Source organism: Artemia sp. Qi Xiang Cuo, chromosome 20, assembly GCF_049724085.1.
Source record: "Artemia sp. Qi Xiang Cuo chromosome 20, ASM4972408v1, whole genome shotgun sequence".
NCBI lineage: Eukaryota > Metazoa > Arthropoda > Branchiopoda > Anostraca > Artemiidae > Artemia > Artemia sp. Qi Xiang Cuo.
In genome coordinates, this window is record NC_142813.1 from 22,397,653 (window position 1) to 22,415,018 (window position 17,366).

The window sequence follows — 17,366 nt, forward strand, 5'->3', positions numbered from 1 at the left end:
GATTTATTTTTTTCTGAGTACTCTAATTCAAAACTGATACCGCGAAAGGTTCAAAGGTTTCATTTTCGCTCTCCTGTAGAATTATGAAATATTTTCCAACCTGTTTAAAAAGAATGGACTAGTTGTTTTTTTTTTCATGACAGAGACCGATGAAAAAGAAAACCTTGGATAGGATCTGGGTGTGCCTTAACTATTTTTGAGAGCTGATTAATGTATATCAGTGAATCAGAATTGAATAAAAAAAGAGTGCGAGTTTATTCGCTATTGAAGTATTGTGTCCGAACTTTGCGCATGATTTTGATTCGGGAGGAGTCAAACATTTGGAGGTTTTTAATTCATTTATATAATTTTTAATATTTCAGGAAAGGAGGGAGGGTTCCTAACCCAGACCCACTTTACGACCTCTCCTTGGCACGCCTTTGTCTGCAATTGCTCACTAATCCTCAAATTCCAATGTAATAAGAGAAAACTAAGAGAGTGTAATAAGAGAGTGTCCATCATTCAAAGCAGTTCAAAACCGCATTTATTAAAAAAAATCTTTTTGTTATGATGTATCTTTTTTTCGTCCTGATCTATTGATGTGTATAAAATAGATGTTCTAAGCAGTGATCTGGCTAATAAAAGTGGACTTACGAATTTATTACTGAAAAAAGCTGTTAAAAAATACATTTTTATAAGTACTCAGAGACAGCGTCAAATAACTTCGGGAAACCGATTAATATCCGTCAGGAAATCAAAATTGTTTAGAGACTAGTTACTATTTACATATATTTAGCAACTTTTGGTCTTCTCCCTAGAATATTTCCTGTGAAATTTTGCCCGAAAATTTTTTTAAAAATTATTGGCTCTCTTTTATAAGTTACGATTCATCCTGTTTTGTCCGCTGGTTTACCCATGCATGAAAGACATTGGACTCTTTCAATGACTCATTTAATCACCTTTCTTAAACGAAGTTTTATTCCTTGTGTCCTCTTTATTAAAGCCAGGGAGCCTGGGATAGGATTTTGAGTATGAATAGATGAAACAAAATAGTGTTTCTGTATCATGTAATATTCCAAAAATGTACTCCAGCATCTTAAGTTTTTTCGTTAGAAGACAAATACTGGTATATACTCCTTTTTCCCCTTTAAAATGTACCATGAAAAACGGGTGTTCTAAGAAATAATCGGCTTAGAAAAACTGGCTGATGGATATTAATCATGGAAAAACTTACAAAAAAAGTTTCTCGGAACTAGTTTGACATTCTAAATAAATTTTTAGGAAATCAATTTGTATCTGTCACTGAGTCATGTCATGCTCGACTTATGTCTGCCACAACTGGTAATTAATCACGGAAAGTTTTTATGTCTCAAGCTTTAGTGTAAATTAAGTTTAAGGTGGAAAGGAGTTAAATATGCAATTTTGAAAAAAGGCTGTAAGAATGAGTCAACCCGTCTTTAGCCTCTGGGTATTGTCTTAATAGGAAAAATAAAACCGTTGGAAATTGAAGCTCAAGCAAATTTAGTGCTTGCAAAGTTTTTTGTTTTTTTTACTGCCAAATTCCGAAGGGCCGTTTTCGTAATTTTTTCCTAACATCCTATCAAAAATAGCAAGGCAATTGTATCTTAAATTAAAGTTCAAATAAACTTGATTCAATTGAAACCTGTTTTATATGATTATTGGTTTTTATAAAAGTAAGGGGAGAAAAGAAAGGACAAATCACTTTGAGTTAAGGCAAGGCTTCGCATCCATCAATGAACTTGTATACTAGTATCCGAAAGTTCGCAGGCAAAGTTCGCCTCTTTGCCTCGTTTGCCTCTTTTTTGAATTCTTGATAAGCATGCCTAAGATTCTAGGCAGACATGACTCTCCAAAAACTAAACTGACAAGCATGTGTTCAATAAGAGAGTCATTCATACTCCTGCCATTTACTTGTACCCCATCAGTTTGAACATTGGCCTCTCAATTACTTGGACTATCTATCTTGGCTTTTCTCTGTCTACAATTACCCAGCCCAGTCTTGACGCAACCTATGCAACCTATTGCCCAAATTCTCTTGAATTTCATGAAAATCAGATCGAATTTCTATCTTTAATCAAGCGTATTTTCGTATAAAAATTAACCTGACGTTCATTGTAGCTTGTTGTAGCTATTATATAAAGAAGAAACTACTGCCTGGGACTTTTGTAGGGACACAACACTTGTAATCTTTTGGTTATTGCCACTCTATTTATTGGTTGTTATTAGCGCTAAGTGCATTTACAAATCTGAAATAGGATGCTATTTTTTTCGATTGCTTCTCTTAAAAAAGAGTATGTTTATTCACTACGATTCACTATTGAATATTTTAGTTTACTATTTAATATGTAATATTTACTACTGTTAAATATTTAATATTTACTATTCTTTAATATTTGATATTTACTATTTAAAATTTAATAGTTACTATTATTTACTATAATTCACTATTTAATATTTAGTTTATTATTAAATATTGAATATTTATTACATTTATGTAGTAAATATTATCTAATATTTTCTACAATTCAGTATTTAATATTTAGTTTATTCTCTACGCTTTCAGCTAACATGAACATGTCAATATTGAAAGAAAATCAATTAAATTATGCAAGGAGCTACAAAAACAGCAATAACAAAAAGCCAAAGTAGCATCTACTATTTAAGGTCAAAACAATAAGATATAAGTAAAATGTAAAGTAATACAATCAATGGTTAAAATGACAAATAAATTTGCCCATTTTGCTTAATCCTTAGAAATAAGAATAACTCCCTAAAACTGAAAAAAGTGGCCGGGAACTTAGAGAATGTTCACTCAGAGCCGAATCAAAAGTTTCAGAAGCTTTCCAATATACGAGCTTTTTCGACAGAATTCTGGTGCTCAATAAGTATTGTTTGGTGTGCTTTTCACAGGTCACTTGGTTATAGTAGCAAACTTGTAAATTGAATTTTGAATTGAAAATCAAATATTTTGCAGTAGGCATCAAGACATGGCTAATTGTAGAAAAAAAAAGCCAAGACAGATAGTTCCAGTAATTGAGAGGCAAAAATGTTTAAATGGGACGGGTAAAGGGTGGGAGTAAGTATTACTCTCTTGTTGGACAAATTCTTGTGTTAGTTTTTGGAAAGGCACACCTGCCTAGAGTCTCAGGCAGGTTGCCTGTAGCAAGTTATTCTTGAAAACAAAATGAGGCAGAAACTGTTAGATTAGTAAAAACAAAAACTATGAAAGCCTTACTAAGCGTAAATAGAATATGTTTCTTATTTTACGTTTTGTTATCGTAAAAATGTTCAACAATCCGTTGATCGTGTTTCGTAATGACAAAAGGCTGTTAAAAGGCCGATTTGACCAAGTCCATAAAAATGTAAAAAACTAAAAAAAAAAAAAAAACGTTCATAGCTGATTTCTATTGTATAGGACCAGACAGCTGGTCAAAAAATGTTTATATTATTTGTTGGGGTTGCCTGTGTGATTAAGCAGAGTCTACTTTTAGTTACAAACTAGAACAGACTTGGTTAAATTAGCGTCAAGAAAATATCATATGTGTAAACCGACAAAACATTTTTGGTTGTTGCTTGGTATTCATTCTAATCTAAAAGGAATGAGCTTGATGTAGAGCTACTGCAGGTTCCATAAATAATCTTCATCTCAATATACCGCTGATCATCCATGAAGGACAACTAGTCATTTATGTTATCGGCTTAGAGGAATTCAGAGTCGTAGCTACCTCACACTTTTAATCAGTTTAGGGTAGCGAAAAAAAAAACTTGAAACTGCTGAAACTCATTTCCTAGCCGTAATGCAAAGACTACTACTAATACCAAGACCTAATCCTTTTTATCTTCGTGTGCCGCTTACTGTTCAAGTTTAAACCAAAACCAAAAAGTAATTTGAAGGTTAAACCAAAGAAAGGTAATGATGGATTTGGTCAGTTTGCTTATAAAAGGTTTATCTGCCTCTGGATTCTACTGTTGACCTAACTTCGTATCTGTACTGGTTAAAAACGCGATATGTTCTACCTTCTTTCATCGAAGTCTAGAAAGTTTGAACTTGTATTTCTCAAAGCTATTTTTGGATCTAAGGCGTTCTGCTTTTGGATTTTGATATCCTAGCGATTTTCATTGGTCTCAAAGTTTTCTTTCTGACTGTCATTCTATAATTACAATAGAATAAAGTTTAAGCTCTTGGTCTTATTATATTGTTTCATGTGGGAACAGCTGTCTTGTAACTTGGAAAATGATAGTACAAGTATTCAAAAACGATATCCATTATTCCTTTAAAAATGCTCGACTAACTCGGAATTTTATTTAAAGGCCCGAGATGAGCAAGGTGATGATCAAAAACGCAACCTTCAAAAACAGCTTCGCGAGCTTGAAGCAGAACTTGAAGAAGAAAGGAAGCAGAGGACGGCGTCAGTTACTTCACGTAAGAAGCTTGAAGCTGATATGAAAGATCTTGAATCCCAGCTAGAAATGGCTAACAAACTTAAAGTAAGTTTGTTTTACTTTGTTTCTAATCATTATAATAGCAGATTATCTGAACTTTAACCTCCTCTGAATAGAGGAAGCTTGGAATTTTGAGCACCAGTGCTTTAATTGCTTTTCGTTGCCTCGCAAATTCCTATTACTGTTGGGTATAGTAGGAATACTATTATCTTCTAACTAATATTAAAGGGTATTCAATCTTTTCTTTGCTCTTTGCGGTTAACACGGTATTTAAAATCAGAGTAATCTGATATAGTTAATTGGGTCACTAGAAGCTTCATTTCAACATTGATACATTAATGAAAGATTGCACCGCTCCTGTCTCCTGCTAAAATTGGGGTCTCTGGTAATGATTGGTTCCCTTACTCTTGAATAGTTTATATGCCTAGCAGGTTTTACTTGGTCACCACTGGATATTCACCGGATTTTGCTCCTCAAACCAATCAATCGAAAGGTTTAAAAGTCAAAGCATCTTTCTTTATTTTCAAACGGCTACCAAAGTTTTCTATCTGTATTTAGTTTATCAATTGTTTGGACTTTGCATCTATCAGTATCAAGCTGAGGAAGTATTGAATGCTTATGGAAATGTAAAGGATCCTGAAAAGCTTTTGATTGTACTTAGCTTTAAGAATAACTTAAATTTGGCTTAAACAAATTTTGGGGGTTATTTTGGCTGAAAACATTCTTCAAGGTAATTTTTTCAAAGTAATATAAAATATTCTGAGAAGTTTTTGTTAGTAATTCTAATCTTAACAATAACATAAATTTGGCCTAAGAAGTTTGCTTTTGCAATCTTGCTTGAAAGAGCCAAAACAAACTGGCTTTGCTTTTGCAAAGAATTCTGAAAAGCCTTCAATCATACTTAGCTATATATATATAAAAAAAAAAAAAAAAAAAAAAAAAAAAAAAAAAAACTCAAATCTTGGTTAAAAGCTAAACAAAAACTGTTGGAATCATGACTTTTGAAGCTGTTTATTTGGAATAGAATTTTTCATTTTGTAAAGTTATCATTTCTGTTTTTTCTTCTTCTGTTTTTTCTTTTTTGCTTACTGGTCTCTTCATTCTCACTCTTTGATAGTTTATTTTCCTAGCAAGTTTTACTTGGTCACCACTGGACATTCACCGGATTTTGCTCCTCAAACCAATTAATCGAAAGGTTTAAAAGTTAAAGCATCTTTCGTTATTTTCAAACTGCTACCCAAGTGTTATATCATTTAGTTTATCAATTGTTCAGACTTTGCATAGATCAGTATCAAGCTGAGGAAGTATTAAATGCTTATGGAAATGTAAAGGATCCTGAAAAGCTTTCGATTGTACTTAGCTTTAAGAATAACTTAAATTTTGCTTAAACAAATTTTGGGGGCTATTTTGGCTGAAAACGTTTTTCAAGGTAATTTTTTCAAAGTAATGTAAAATATTCTGAGAAACTTTTTCTTTGTAATTCTAAGCTTGGAAATAACATAAATTTGGCCTAAAAATTGTTTTTTGCAGTTTTGGCTGAAAGAGTAGAAAAAAAGGCTCTGCTTTTGCAAAGTGATGCAAAGTATTCTGAAAAGCTTTTGATTGTACTTAGCTTAAAAAAAAATCGCTTGAAAGCTAAAAGACCTGTTGGAATTAGCGGTAGGTACCGTGTTTGTTTTCGGCAAAAACAGAAACGTTAAAAAACGGCAATAAAAAAAAGGAGCACAAACCAAAACGGTGAAAAAAAACGGAAATCCGTTTCTGTTTTTCCGTTTTTTTTACCGAAAAACAGAAACGACCTGTTTTTACTTAACAAACGGCAGTTTTAACAGATATTTCTGTTGTTTTTTTTCAGTTTCTTTAGATTTACGAGAGTAAGTGAATATTTATTAATATAGATTAATAAAAAAGACCAAATATACAAAAAGACCAAAGATATGAAAAGACCAGATAAATTAAAATTTATCACATAAAAACATTCGGAGTTCAAATGACTTTGCAGTCATTCGTGAGCGCTGCTTTCGCGTAAAGTACCCAGCAATACTAAATGCACTCTCACTGGGTACTGAAGTTGCAGGGACTGATAGATGCATACATGCAATTTTACTTAACTTCGGGTAAGTGTAAAAGTAATCAGACCAAAATTCTAGTGGATCAGAATTATTTTGTCCTGATGTTCGTCTCTCGCTCAAAAACACAGGAACTCTCTCCTCATATGCCATGATAATATTTGCTGCCACGCGGTCAATGCTCATACTGTTGGCATTTTGCCTCGTAGAGTTCATCTGTAACCCAGTCGTGTCGAGAAACTTAGAAAACAAGCTGTCTTCTTGGTCAAGAGTCTCTGGTGACCCTTTTCGGTTAGTTCCTGCCTTAGTAGGAGCGACGTCAATAGGGAAAGATGTGGAGTTCAATTGGATTGGATTCTGTGCTTCTCTGCTCGGAGATGAATTGCTGGAGAAGCGAGGAGATGGACTGACGAGCTGACTCTCTATCTACATGTCATTTTTTCATAAATTGCAGGGTCCAAAAAACCAGCTTTTGTGAAGAGCATCATATCGAACTTACGACTGGCTGAAAAATATCTCCTGAGCTGAACAACTTGAAGTTCCTTCAGCCCATTGATTGACTCAGCCATAATACTAGTATCTGGAGTCTGACAAAACAACAGTAATCCCTTAACCATCAGCACGACTTTGCTTGCCGAAACATAATTGTATCCACTAGCTATCACTGTTGCCTGTTTGAACGGGCGAAGAACCTCAATGACAGCTTCCATGATGGACCACTCATTGCTGTGAAGTTCGAGCTCTCTAATCTTAGCATCACGTAGGTTTTGGTTGAAGAAGTCGCGCAGTGGCTCTTTTCGGGCACAATACGTTTCTATCATGGTAAGTGTGCTGTTCCATCGAACATTCATGTCTTTTGTGATGGATGGACTAAGATTATATGTCTTGCAGATAGCTTCAAAAAGATCGTGGGATTTGGAAGATACTTTCAGGATTCTAACCAGCCTTCGTATTTTTACCAGTGCTGGTCCCAGCGTCAATACTTCACTAGAGACACCTCTTTGTCTAGGTATTGAGCTCTAACTATTGCTGTCAAAGTCTGGATCATTTTATTCTGAGCTACTATCATAATCATTACTGCAGTCGGTATACTCAGTTTTTTTAATGACATCATCTCCTACAGTCACGTCAGGAAAGTCATCTTGTTCAGCAGTATCAACTTTGTCATCAGATTCAGAACTGGATCCTGAATCATTTAGGTGGGGAACACTCACTAAATCTGCTTGGTTTCTGCATTCCCACAGCTTAAGGGCATTAGTCACCACATTATGCAGGTTGTGTGCAAAGCATGAGCTTCGCATAATGTCACCGTCTCTGAGAGCCTTTACTATATTAGCTCCCGAATCAGTAATTATAAAGTAGACTTTCCGTAGAATTCTGAACTTCTGGAGGCTACTACGGATTGCACGAAGAATGTTGGCGCTAGTGTGAGCAACTATTAGTCTCTTAAACTCAAGGATTCTATGCACCAAAGTGAGCTTAGCGTCAGTGCTATTCATCGCATAATGAGCTGTAATACCTAGAAAGCCAGACCCCGTTCTTGAAAACCAGCAGTCTAGGGTCAAATTCACTTTCTGGACTTTCTGGAGTTCAGCTTTGAGCTGCTTGACCTTCCTTTTCCTTGCTGTTACTAGATGTCTTGCAACAGTACTACCTAAGGGGCCAGTAAGACCTCCTGTAAGTTTAGAGATTAGAGCCTTTACTCCTGGTTTTTCAAACATTGAAATAGGAAGCTTGTCAATGCAAACCGTTTTGCTACACAACTTGTTCAGCTTCAGCTGCTGCTGCTATGTTGAATTCAAAAAATTTCTTATATCCCTTTTCTTTCCAGTGCCTTCAAATCGAGTTGGGTTAGTTTCACATGAGGTGATCGGCATGCTGAGCTGAGACAAGGCTGTAGAATGTGACTTATTTGGAACAGTACTTGATTTAGGTTGTTCAGCAATTTTGTGTTTAGCCATAAGGTGATTTTTAAAAGATTTTGCAGACCCCTTTGTTGATTTCACATCTTTTTTGCAGTAATTGCAGGTAATTACAGCTGCTCCCTTATTCCTGGTCCCATGTTGCTCCCAGAACTTGACTTTCTTTGATGGAGGGCCCTCTCCAAGTTCTGAGTCAGAACTTGATGAAATATTTGTTGCCAGATTTGATGCCATTTATGACAGCATGTGTATCGTTACCTGCAATGCATATCATTACTAAGTGCATGGAGCTGTGCAGGTCTAGTTACTCCTGTGATTGCAAATAAGAGTATGAAAGAAGAACAATTCAAGGAAAAAAGACACTTCTCTGTAGGACAGAGCATAATTTTATTCCATAAGCAAGTATCTTTTTTCTGTATTTGTGAATACTCCTCATATGGTATATTAAGGGAAATAAAAGTATATTATTAATAATAGCAGGAAATAGTAAAGCGTAGGCCCAGGACTCTCTGATGTAGCTAAAAGATTTTATAATGCAGATAATAGATTGACTAATTAGACCATTGGGAATAAGGTGCTCCAAATATTTACTAAAGTATATGACATTTGCAGGGTAAAGAATATCGAGGCTATTCACATTTCCTTCCTGGGTACTGCAAGTGAACATGCGTAAAATGAACATGTCATTTGGAAACTTTTTATCCTCATGCTGAAGGGTAGATCATCAACATGTTCAGCCTACTCCTTTGTTTAACAGTCCCTTGATTATAAATTTCAATCAACTAATTCAATTATGTTGATGTGAGAAACCAGAGGTAAAGGTGCAGATTAGTTCCCCCTGATAAAACAACTTATTTCTTTCTGTATATTATTCAGTCAATTGGGCTGTAAAGTTGTACATATACTGTCCAGTAGAAACTGGATAAAAACAAATCTCTTACTGTGGCTGGGTTCCAACCTTTTACTTTTCGTAAGCCTAGTAAGCCCTGCAGCACTAGCAGAGGCAAAATCAGCAAGATTCGTTGAGTAGCTCCTATATCTGACCATTGGATATCAAAGATTTTCTGTAGTTCCGCTTCTGCTAGTTCTACAGGGCTTACTAGGGTAATGAAAATTAAAAGGTTGGAACTCACCCTGTATATCCTGGTTCTGTTGGTAGGGCCTCTGTGCCCTACACTACAGGGGGAACTAATCTGGGTGAAGGTGCAGTTTAGCAACCCCTGATAAAAACAACTTATTACTTACTGTATATTATTCAGTCAATTCGGCTGTGAATTTGCACAGATAGGGTTCAGTAGAAGCTGGATGTAAACAGATCACTTCTTAGTGTATATCCTGGTTCTATTTGCAGGGCCTCTGCACCCTACGCTACTGGGGTAGCTAATCTGCTCCTTAACCCAACCAGGTAACCATCTACTTACCAAGACTAACCAAAGGGTGTAAATCCAAGTAGACTGCATTAGATTAATTTTTACTATGGCGAATGTTTTCTTCAATAGCAAATCTTTTCTTCGGAAGACGTAAAGACAGCGCTTTTCGATAGATGGCAAGTATCGCTAATCCAATAAAAATCGCTAGACTGCGCTGTGGTGCTATTCGTAAACAAAACACGTAAAATGAAGAAAAACGGGTTTAAAAAAAACAGAAACGGCAAAAACGGCCAGAAAAAAAACGAAACAGAAACAGAAACGGTACTAAAAAACTGCTACCTGTTTTCTGTTTTTTCCGTTTTCCCCAAAAAAAAAAAAAACAGAACACAAAACGGTAGAAAAAAAAAACAGAAACGGCGCCGGCCCCTAGTTGGAATCCTGGCTTTTGTAGCTGTTTATTTGAAATAGAATTTTTGTTTTGCTCAGTTGTCATTTCTGTTTTTTCTTCTTTTTTTCTTTTTTGCTTACTGATGTAATGTTAGAAATGGGTTAAGCTTTAGTAGACACTTTTGTAAACATTGTGTCGTTATCATTCTGTTTTGACGTCACCTTAATAGCACTCATTTGGATGCTTAAAGCTTTCTATTCCTCATGGGCGCCGTTGGTTTTGGAAGGAGGGGGGCTGGTGCTCATGATTTAGAATGTAATTAGATCAAAAATGCACTAGTAGGGATTTTTTATATGTTGTTAGAACTTGTTCATAACTTTCATGAGGTCTCCAACCCCAAGCCGTGCTAAAGAGGTAGCTTTGATTCTGTTGACCTTTCCCCGAGCTTGGCGCAGATGCTATTGCTGATCTGGTATTCTATTTGAAATTGGAGAAAATAACCACATTGTAAACTTTATCCTCTTTTTTCTTTAATGAAACTTAAGTTCTCTGTCAGAATGTTTTTTCTTGAATTTGATTTGGTTTTTGACTTCATATGTTGACATGAGGAAAGAGATTTTTATATAATTAAATTCTTGTTCCCGAAAAAAAGGAAAGAAATATTCGCCATTTATCTCAGAGATCGAGAAACTTCTCATTTTCTAATCTCCATGATAGATTGCTATTTACGTAGTTGCTAACATCAGGTTTTTATGAATATAGCTTCCTTAAAAATTTGAACTTGAGAATTGCTGAAATGAGAGTATAAGATTTGCCAAGCAAGAGGCTATTGTGAATATGACGCCTAAAAAAAATTAATCAGGGGACCCTATGCCTCAATAAAAGGTCAGGGTCTATGGAAGTAGCCAAAGGGATATGAAGGATTGATCGTACCATCTGCGTCCCTGTGAGTATAATACTGAAAGTCACGGTAGTAATAGTAGTCAAGTACGGATTTGAAACGGGACGCTTCTAAAAGTTAAGGTAGATATGCTTGATCTTTGCCGGAGAAATTGTCAAATAATAGTTTCAGGGCCTCATTTGTGTGCCTGGATATCAAGGCCTAAGGTGCCCAAAAAATTTGTTCGATCCCGCTTTCCAGGTTGTTTTTTTTTAAGAAAAAAGGTTAACATGGATGGCATACGTTTTACAGGTGAAAGATGATAGGATTTCTACTTGAATGGGTATGATCTACTTGTATGAGGTGGAAAGAGGTCGTATAAAAAAAAAATTCAAGGAAACCAGAACTTTATGGGAGGGAGGAAAAAGTGAAGCTTTGAAGTGACTGACGTTAAGATGAGCGTTTGTTGGTGTATTTCTCATCCGACTTTTTGTTGCGATAAATTAGCTGTGCGGTGTTAGCAGTAGTAGTATATTGCGAACCTAAAGGTCATATTTTTAATTGGTCTATACCCTTTCCTCTTGAGACTCTGAAGCTTCATATATATATATATATATATATATATATATATATATATATATATATATATATATATATATATATATATATATATATATATATATATCCAGTCCATTAATGCTTACTTCTTTTTATCTTTTGTAGGAAGATGCTTTGAAGCAATTAAAGAAACTTCAAGCCCAGGCCAAAGACTATCAACGAGAGGCTGAAGAGGCGAGAGCTGGTCGGGATGAACTCATTGCTCAGCTTAAGGATGGTGAAAAAAAGATAAAAAGCTTAGAAGCTGAGATCCTTCAGCAACAGGAGGACTGTGCTGCGTCTGAGAGGGCTCGCCGTGCTGCTGAAGGTGAAAGAGATGACCTAGCAGAAGAATTGGCCTCTAATTCAAGCAGGTAATGAATATTTCCAGCTTTCAAAATTGTAATGCCGTGGGACATTTGTGGGAATTGTGATTATTCATTCCTGACGAAATGATTTCTGATCTCATAAGAGCTGCAACTGACCCCTTTTCTAATTCCTATTTGATCCTTCATTTTGCATACACTTTGGCTAAAATCTATTGAGTGCGACGACATTTTGTTAATAGGAAAATGCAATAACCATTATTGGAAAATGGCTTTTCTAATAATTATGCCTCTTAATTTGGCACACCTCAAAATTCTACAGGATAGTAAATATAAAGCTCTAAGCTATTGATGCAACCGAATTCTTTTACCTGAAGATTGTAAATCAGAAAAAAATACGTAAACAAGACTGAATTGTGTTGCTGAATAGTAAAACTCTACTTGAGAATATAGCCCATAAAATTGTGTTCGGTAGCCTTCGGGGTATAAGTTTTGAAAAGTATTTGTCCGAATATTGGTCGGTTTCTTCTTCCTCTTGTAAAGGACATACGCCCTAGCAAATGCGAATACCATCGGTTAAGACTCACAAGAACAGAGGGTTCATATGTTTTGCAGGTTTTGCTAAAAAAAAAAAAAAGTTGGCTGAAATCTGACTTTATCAAATGTTGAACTAAATAAGTGTGTTGAAATCCTTTCAGGTTCAACGACGGGTGTGTGCACTTCTGATTTGTGAACTTGTGCTCTAGAGGGATCTTTCTTGTTTCCTAGCGTATTTTCTCCTAAAATGGGATTGAACGTCTTTACATATAACAGCATGGAATTGTTTGTCTCTGCGCGTAAATACATTGAATACTGAAGAGAGGAAAGAGTAAAATGTTCCGCTTTTTTTCCTTTTTTTCTTGCTCTCCTGCAAGATCAGTTTCAGACTGGCTTAGACAGACAATACTCGCCCATTAAAAGAGAGGCAATAGTCACCCGTCACTTGCCAGCCATCAATGGCAAGCAGTACATGGTTTTCAGAACTAGCACTAGCAAGATAACTTGTTTCCCCCGCTTCAAGTGTCTGAGGCGATTAAACATCCCCCCTGGCATTATTATGACAGATATTACTGGCTTCAGTCCATCCAATTTTGTGAGTATATTCCGCAAAACACCCTACCTCGTGGTCAGACATTGGGCAGGCATGATAGCCAGTGGCTGGATGATGACTTAAATTAGCAGTTTTAGGCTCCTATTTGTGACTACTAGTCTCGGGAATCGCGAGAAGGTTTTCATCAGTACCCCCTTGTAACTACAAACTACGCAAGGAGTGAAAACAAATGAAAAACCTGAAGCCGAACTGATAAACCATGACAAAACTCAGAAAAGGGCTAAAAAAGGCGCCTTGAGGTTCAATAAATTTTAAGAGATAATTCGGATTATAAGACAATCCACTACGTCTTATGTTGTTCTTGACAGACCGTTTGTGGTAACAAACTGTAAGTAAAGAGCCACCTGTGCAAACAGTAGTCAAAATTCTAAAAAAAAAAACTTTTGATACCTATAAGTGTATAAAAATTCCGCTTTTAAGGTGATTTAAGGTCGCCTTTATGAATATATCAATCTTAAGTTAAAATTAACTATAAAGCTACGAGCCAGAAAAAAATTGATTAACTTTAGGAAAAGCGATTTTATTATTACGGAAATGTATTTAGTATAAAATAAGAGATCACATCTACATAATACCTCTAGGCGGCTAGGGAGTGTTCTCAGGATACGTGTGGAGCATAAATAAAAATTGTAGCACATTGTAAGCCAATTTTTGTGTAAATATATTTATGTTGACAAGATTTTATTTATATATGGCTGTTTATTATTTTGTTAGTTGCTTTTTCTGTGTAACAAATATCAATTCATATTCTTGCCTGCTCAAGGGTGGAAGGGATGGTTGGGCATTCCTTAGGCGTAATATTTATTCAACAAATCCTCCGTAAAAACATGATAAATAACGATTGGAAAAGTATTTAGGAAATTTGGACCCCCTCCCCCCCGCCGAGATGATCTTAAGAAATTAGCTCTCTTTATATATCCAAAACAAGGTTTCTAACCCTTTCACGGGAATAGTAGTTGCTTAAAAATTGATAATATCAAACGTAAAAACTAGAAAGAGAAAAAACAGAGGAATTTACTGTGAATTCCAATATATTGCTCAATAACGTGGCTCTAGTTAGTGTATTGCATATAAAGATACTTTGGACGGCTGTTGAGCAAGAATTACTGAAATAGCTTATTGTCCGTCCCAATCATGACCTTTCTTCCCTACCTTTCATCAATTAGATAGACCTCTAGTGTCACCAGTGGGCATGATGCACCTTTTCATTTTAGGCACGATGGTGTGAAAAAAACGCGTTTTTATTTCTTGAAGTTTGTGTGGCTTGTTTTATTGAAGTTTTACGCGTGAACCGTATTATGGATCTTGCAGCTGAGGCTGCTAAACATTGCATTTACTTCCAAGTAGTTTATTTTAGGGTACGAGTTGTGTTCTAAAGCCAGTGCTTCCACACTTAGTACCGATCAAAATAAGTGGTTATGTCAGTAACTTCCGGTCAATCATGGATCTCCACTCTCCAGGTATGAAAACCATCGTGTGACGTTATACAATGGATCCCTAAGGCCAAGCTAGTATTGCGAATTGTTAAGTCAGTTAGTCTCATAAAAATGGTTGCGAACTTTGTACTTAGTTTTGGCAAATCTGTCCTGTTTAGTATGACGGCTGGGGATCAACTTGAAACTTTTAGGAAACATTTTTAGGGTGGGGGAGAGGATTTAACGGAACTCAAATTTATGTTCTTTCGTCGGTTCTCATAGAAGAACATAAACTAGTTTTTTCTTTTAAATTCCTGTCGTCGGACAAACTTAAGTGTTAGTGCTTTAAAATGTAGCACTAGCAGTACTATTATCTAGTTCTTACTCATTGCTTTTTAAATTGCTGGATTAACTCTTAGAAACAAAATTGATATAGTTGAAGAGGTAAAAAAATAATAATAATATAAATCTTCTGTATGTTACAGAGGCTCATTAGCTGCCGAAGAGAAGCGAAGATTAGAAGCCCGTATACAGGCCCTTGAAGACGAGCTAGAGGAGGAGCAGGCCAATAGCGAAGTATATCTAGATCGAGCTCGCAAAGCTCAACTTGCCACTGAGCAAATGAACACTGATTTGGCTGCTGAAAGAAGTGTCTCCCAAAAACTGGAGAACCAGAGACAATTACTTGAAAGGCAGAATAAAGAACTAAAGGTATCTTCTTGTTTTTTCCCTAATTTTAATTCCCCCAAACTTGTGAAATATGAACAGAAAGGCCTTTCATCATTTCAAACCTCAAGATTGGTTTTCCTTCAGTTCTTTTAACATTTTCCAGAACTAAGACCTGTGAAGCTGACACAGTGGCGAACACTCCTCCTGCATCCGACATAGTTTAGTGCTTTTGCTCTACAGTCTCTGAAAAATGTTCAAAGATGTTGTTTTATTTTTCATGGCCACGACTGCCAGCACACTGTAGGGTGGAGAGGATTGATCCCTTCTCTGTCTAATTACTCCAAAGGATCTTAAACTAACTACTGATGCCACACACAGCTTTGATTGTGTAACCACTAAATTAAAAAAAAAAGAAAAAACACAAATTTGGCTTCAATAGCTCAAATTTTTGAGAAGGATGGTTCTGAATCCCCCCTCCTTTCCCAAAAGAAAAAAAAAACTTCAAACGGCTTGAATTATCGCTAATTCTGGAAATTAAGGTCAATTTTAAGTACCCCGTCATTTTTCTATTTCTTGCTTCTGTTGATGATTTCCACAGTATATATAATAGCAGTATGATCTTTCCCTATCTCACCCATTATAAAAACCCGGACCGAGGTGCGATTGCTCCAGAGAATGTATAAACCGGTATAAACATAAGCGACATTAGATCTTTTCACGGGTAGACAAGTCAGATCTCTCTTGAACGCGAAACTAGGCTTCAACGTTGGAACACTAATTTTGAAGAAACTAATTTTTAATTAATTTATTCCAATACATACATGAAAATCGGTAATTATTAGTGCAATGTTATTATTAGATGTTTTTAGGAATTAAAAATAGGTTTCGAAGTCTCAAGTTGGTTTCAAAGGCATTTTGAGAAAGTTTCTGCCAAAATACGTGTTCCAGGGTAATTGAACCGCTGATGGCAGATCAAATGAGAGGAGCTGTTTGTACTTGCCGATATATATATATATATATATATATATATATATATATATATATATATATATATATATATATATATATATATATATATATACTATCAATTTTCTGAAAACTCCCTAAGAATTTTACGAAAAACACTTCTTAACAGACGTTTGGTATTTTCTTGGATAGGGCTATTGTGGCAACTTTTACCACAACAATAAATAATGGATACCAAAGTCCCAACTTCAGTCTTAATCATAAGCCCATATCACTATATATAATCACAAGGTGCCATGGTCCTCTCACGAAGGTGTTTATTCTTTAATGTTCTAAGCAGGTATGCACAGTGGATCCGAAAACATTGATTGAAAATAAAACTAGTCTTATCTAGAAGATAAATACTATAGAAAATAAATATCACGACATGAACAAAAAATGATAAACCATCCAGAGGGGGGGCTAGGGGAGCCCCCCTAAAGTAGTCTAAAGTAGCGTAATTTACCTAATTAACGCAAGTTTGCATTAATTAAACATGCTCCTAATGTAAGTTTATCAGATCAACATATTTTGCGCCCCCCCCCCCTAAAAAATCCTGGGTCCGCCCCTGAAACCATCACATCTATTCAACCAGTTATTAGAAGAAGAAAAAAAATTCCTTATTTTCAAAAATTTCATCAACCCCCCGCCCCTTTTTTTTAAAACACAAAATAGGCCCATCAGTTGAGTCCACAGTATATAAATAATATATTAAGTCATAATTTTTGCATAAATTTAGTCATACCTGTAGAGATGGGACACTTGCCAACCACTTGGCCAGCTCACCAAATTCTTTTCTACTCTCGCAATTACGAATAGTGCACTTTGTAACCATTGCTCATTTATTGACGCAAACACACTAACCCATAAGTGCAGAATTAAGTGGGAGGAGCTTTTTTTTTGCACCGAGAATGAAGAGCCAGAAATCATCTGCGGTAAACTTACTGCCTAATTATATAAACTGTGATGATTTCTAATAATAGACCTTGTCTATATTTTATTTCTCAACTTAAATTTCAGCAGTTTTCTTATTTATATGTTTTGGATCCTCATGTGTAGCCATACGAGCTATTCAAATTTTAATTAAGCTTAAATAAATACATATCTAAACATATAGAGGAAATTGTCTAAC

General features: G+C 35.6%; 1 protein-coding gene across 1 annotated transcript in view; it reads left to right on the top strand.

The window, feature by feature from the left end:
• Window positions 1-17,366, top strand: part of zip (myosin heavy chain 10) — a 230,892-nt gene that overhangs the window by 199,517 nt on the left and 14,009 nt on the right. The window contains exons 22-24 of the mRNA XM_089106054.1: window positions 4,312-4,488; window positions 11,796-12,043; window positions 15,046-15,271. Of these exons, the coding sequence (XP_088962180.1) occupies window positions 4,312-4,488; window positions 11,796-12,043; window positions 15,046-15,271 (651 nt within the window). The remainder of the gene's footprint in view (window positions 1-4,311; window positions 4,489-11,795; window positions 12,044-15,045; window positions 15,272-17,366) is intronic.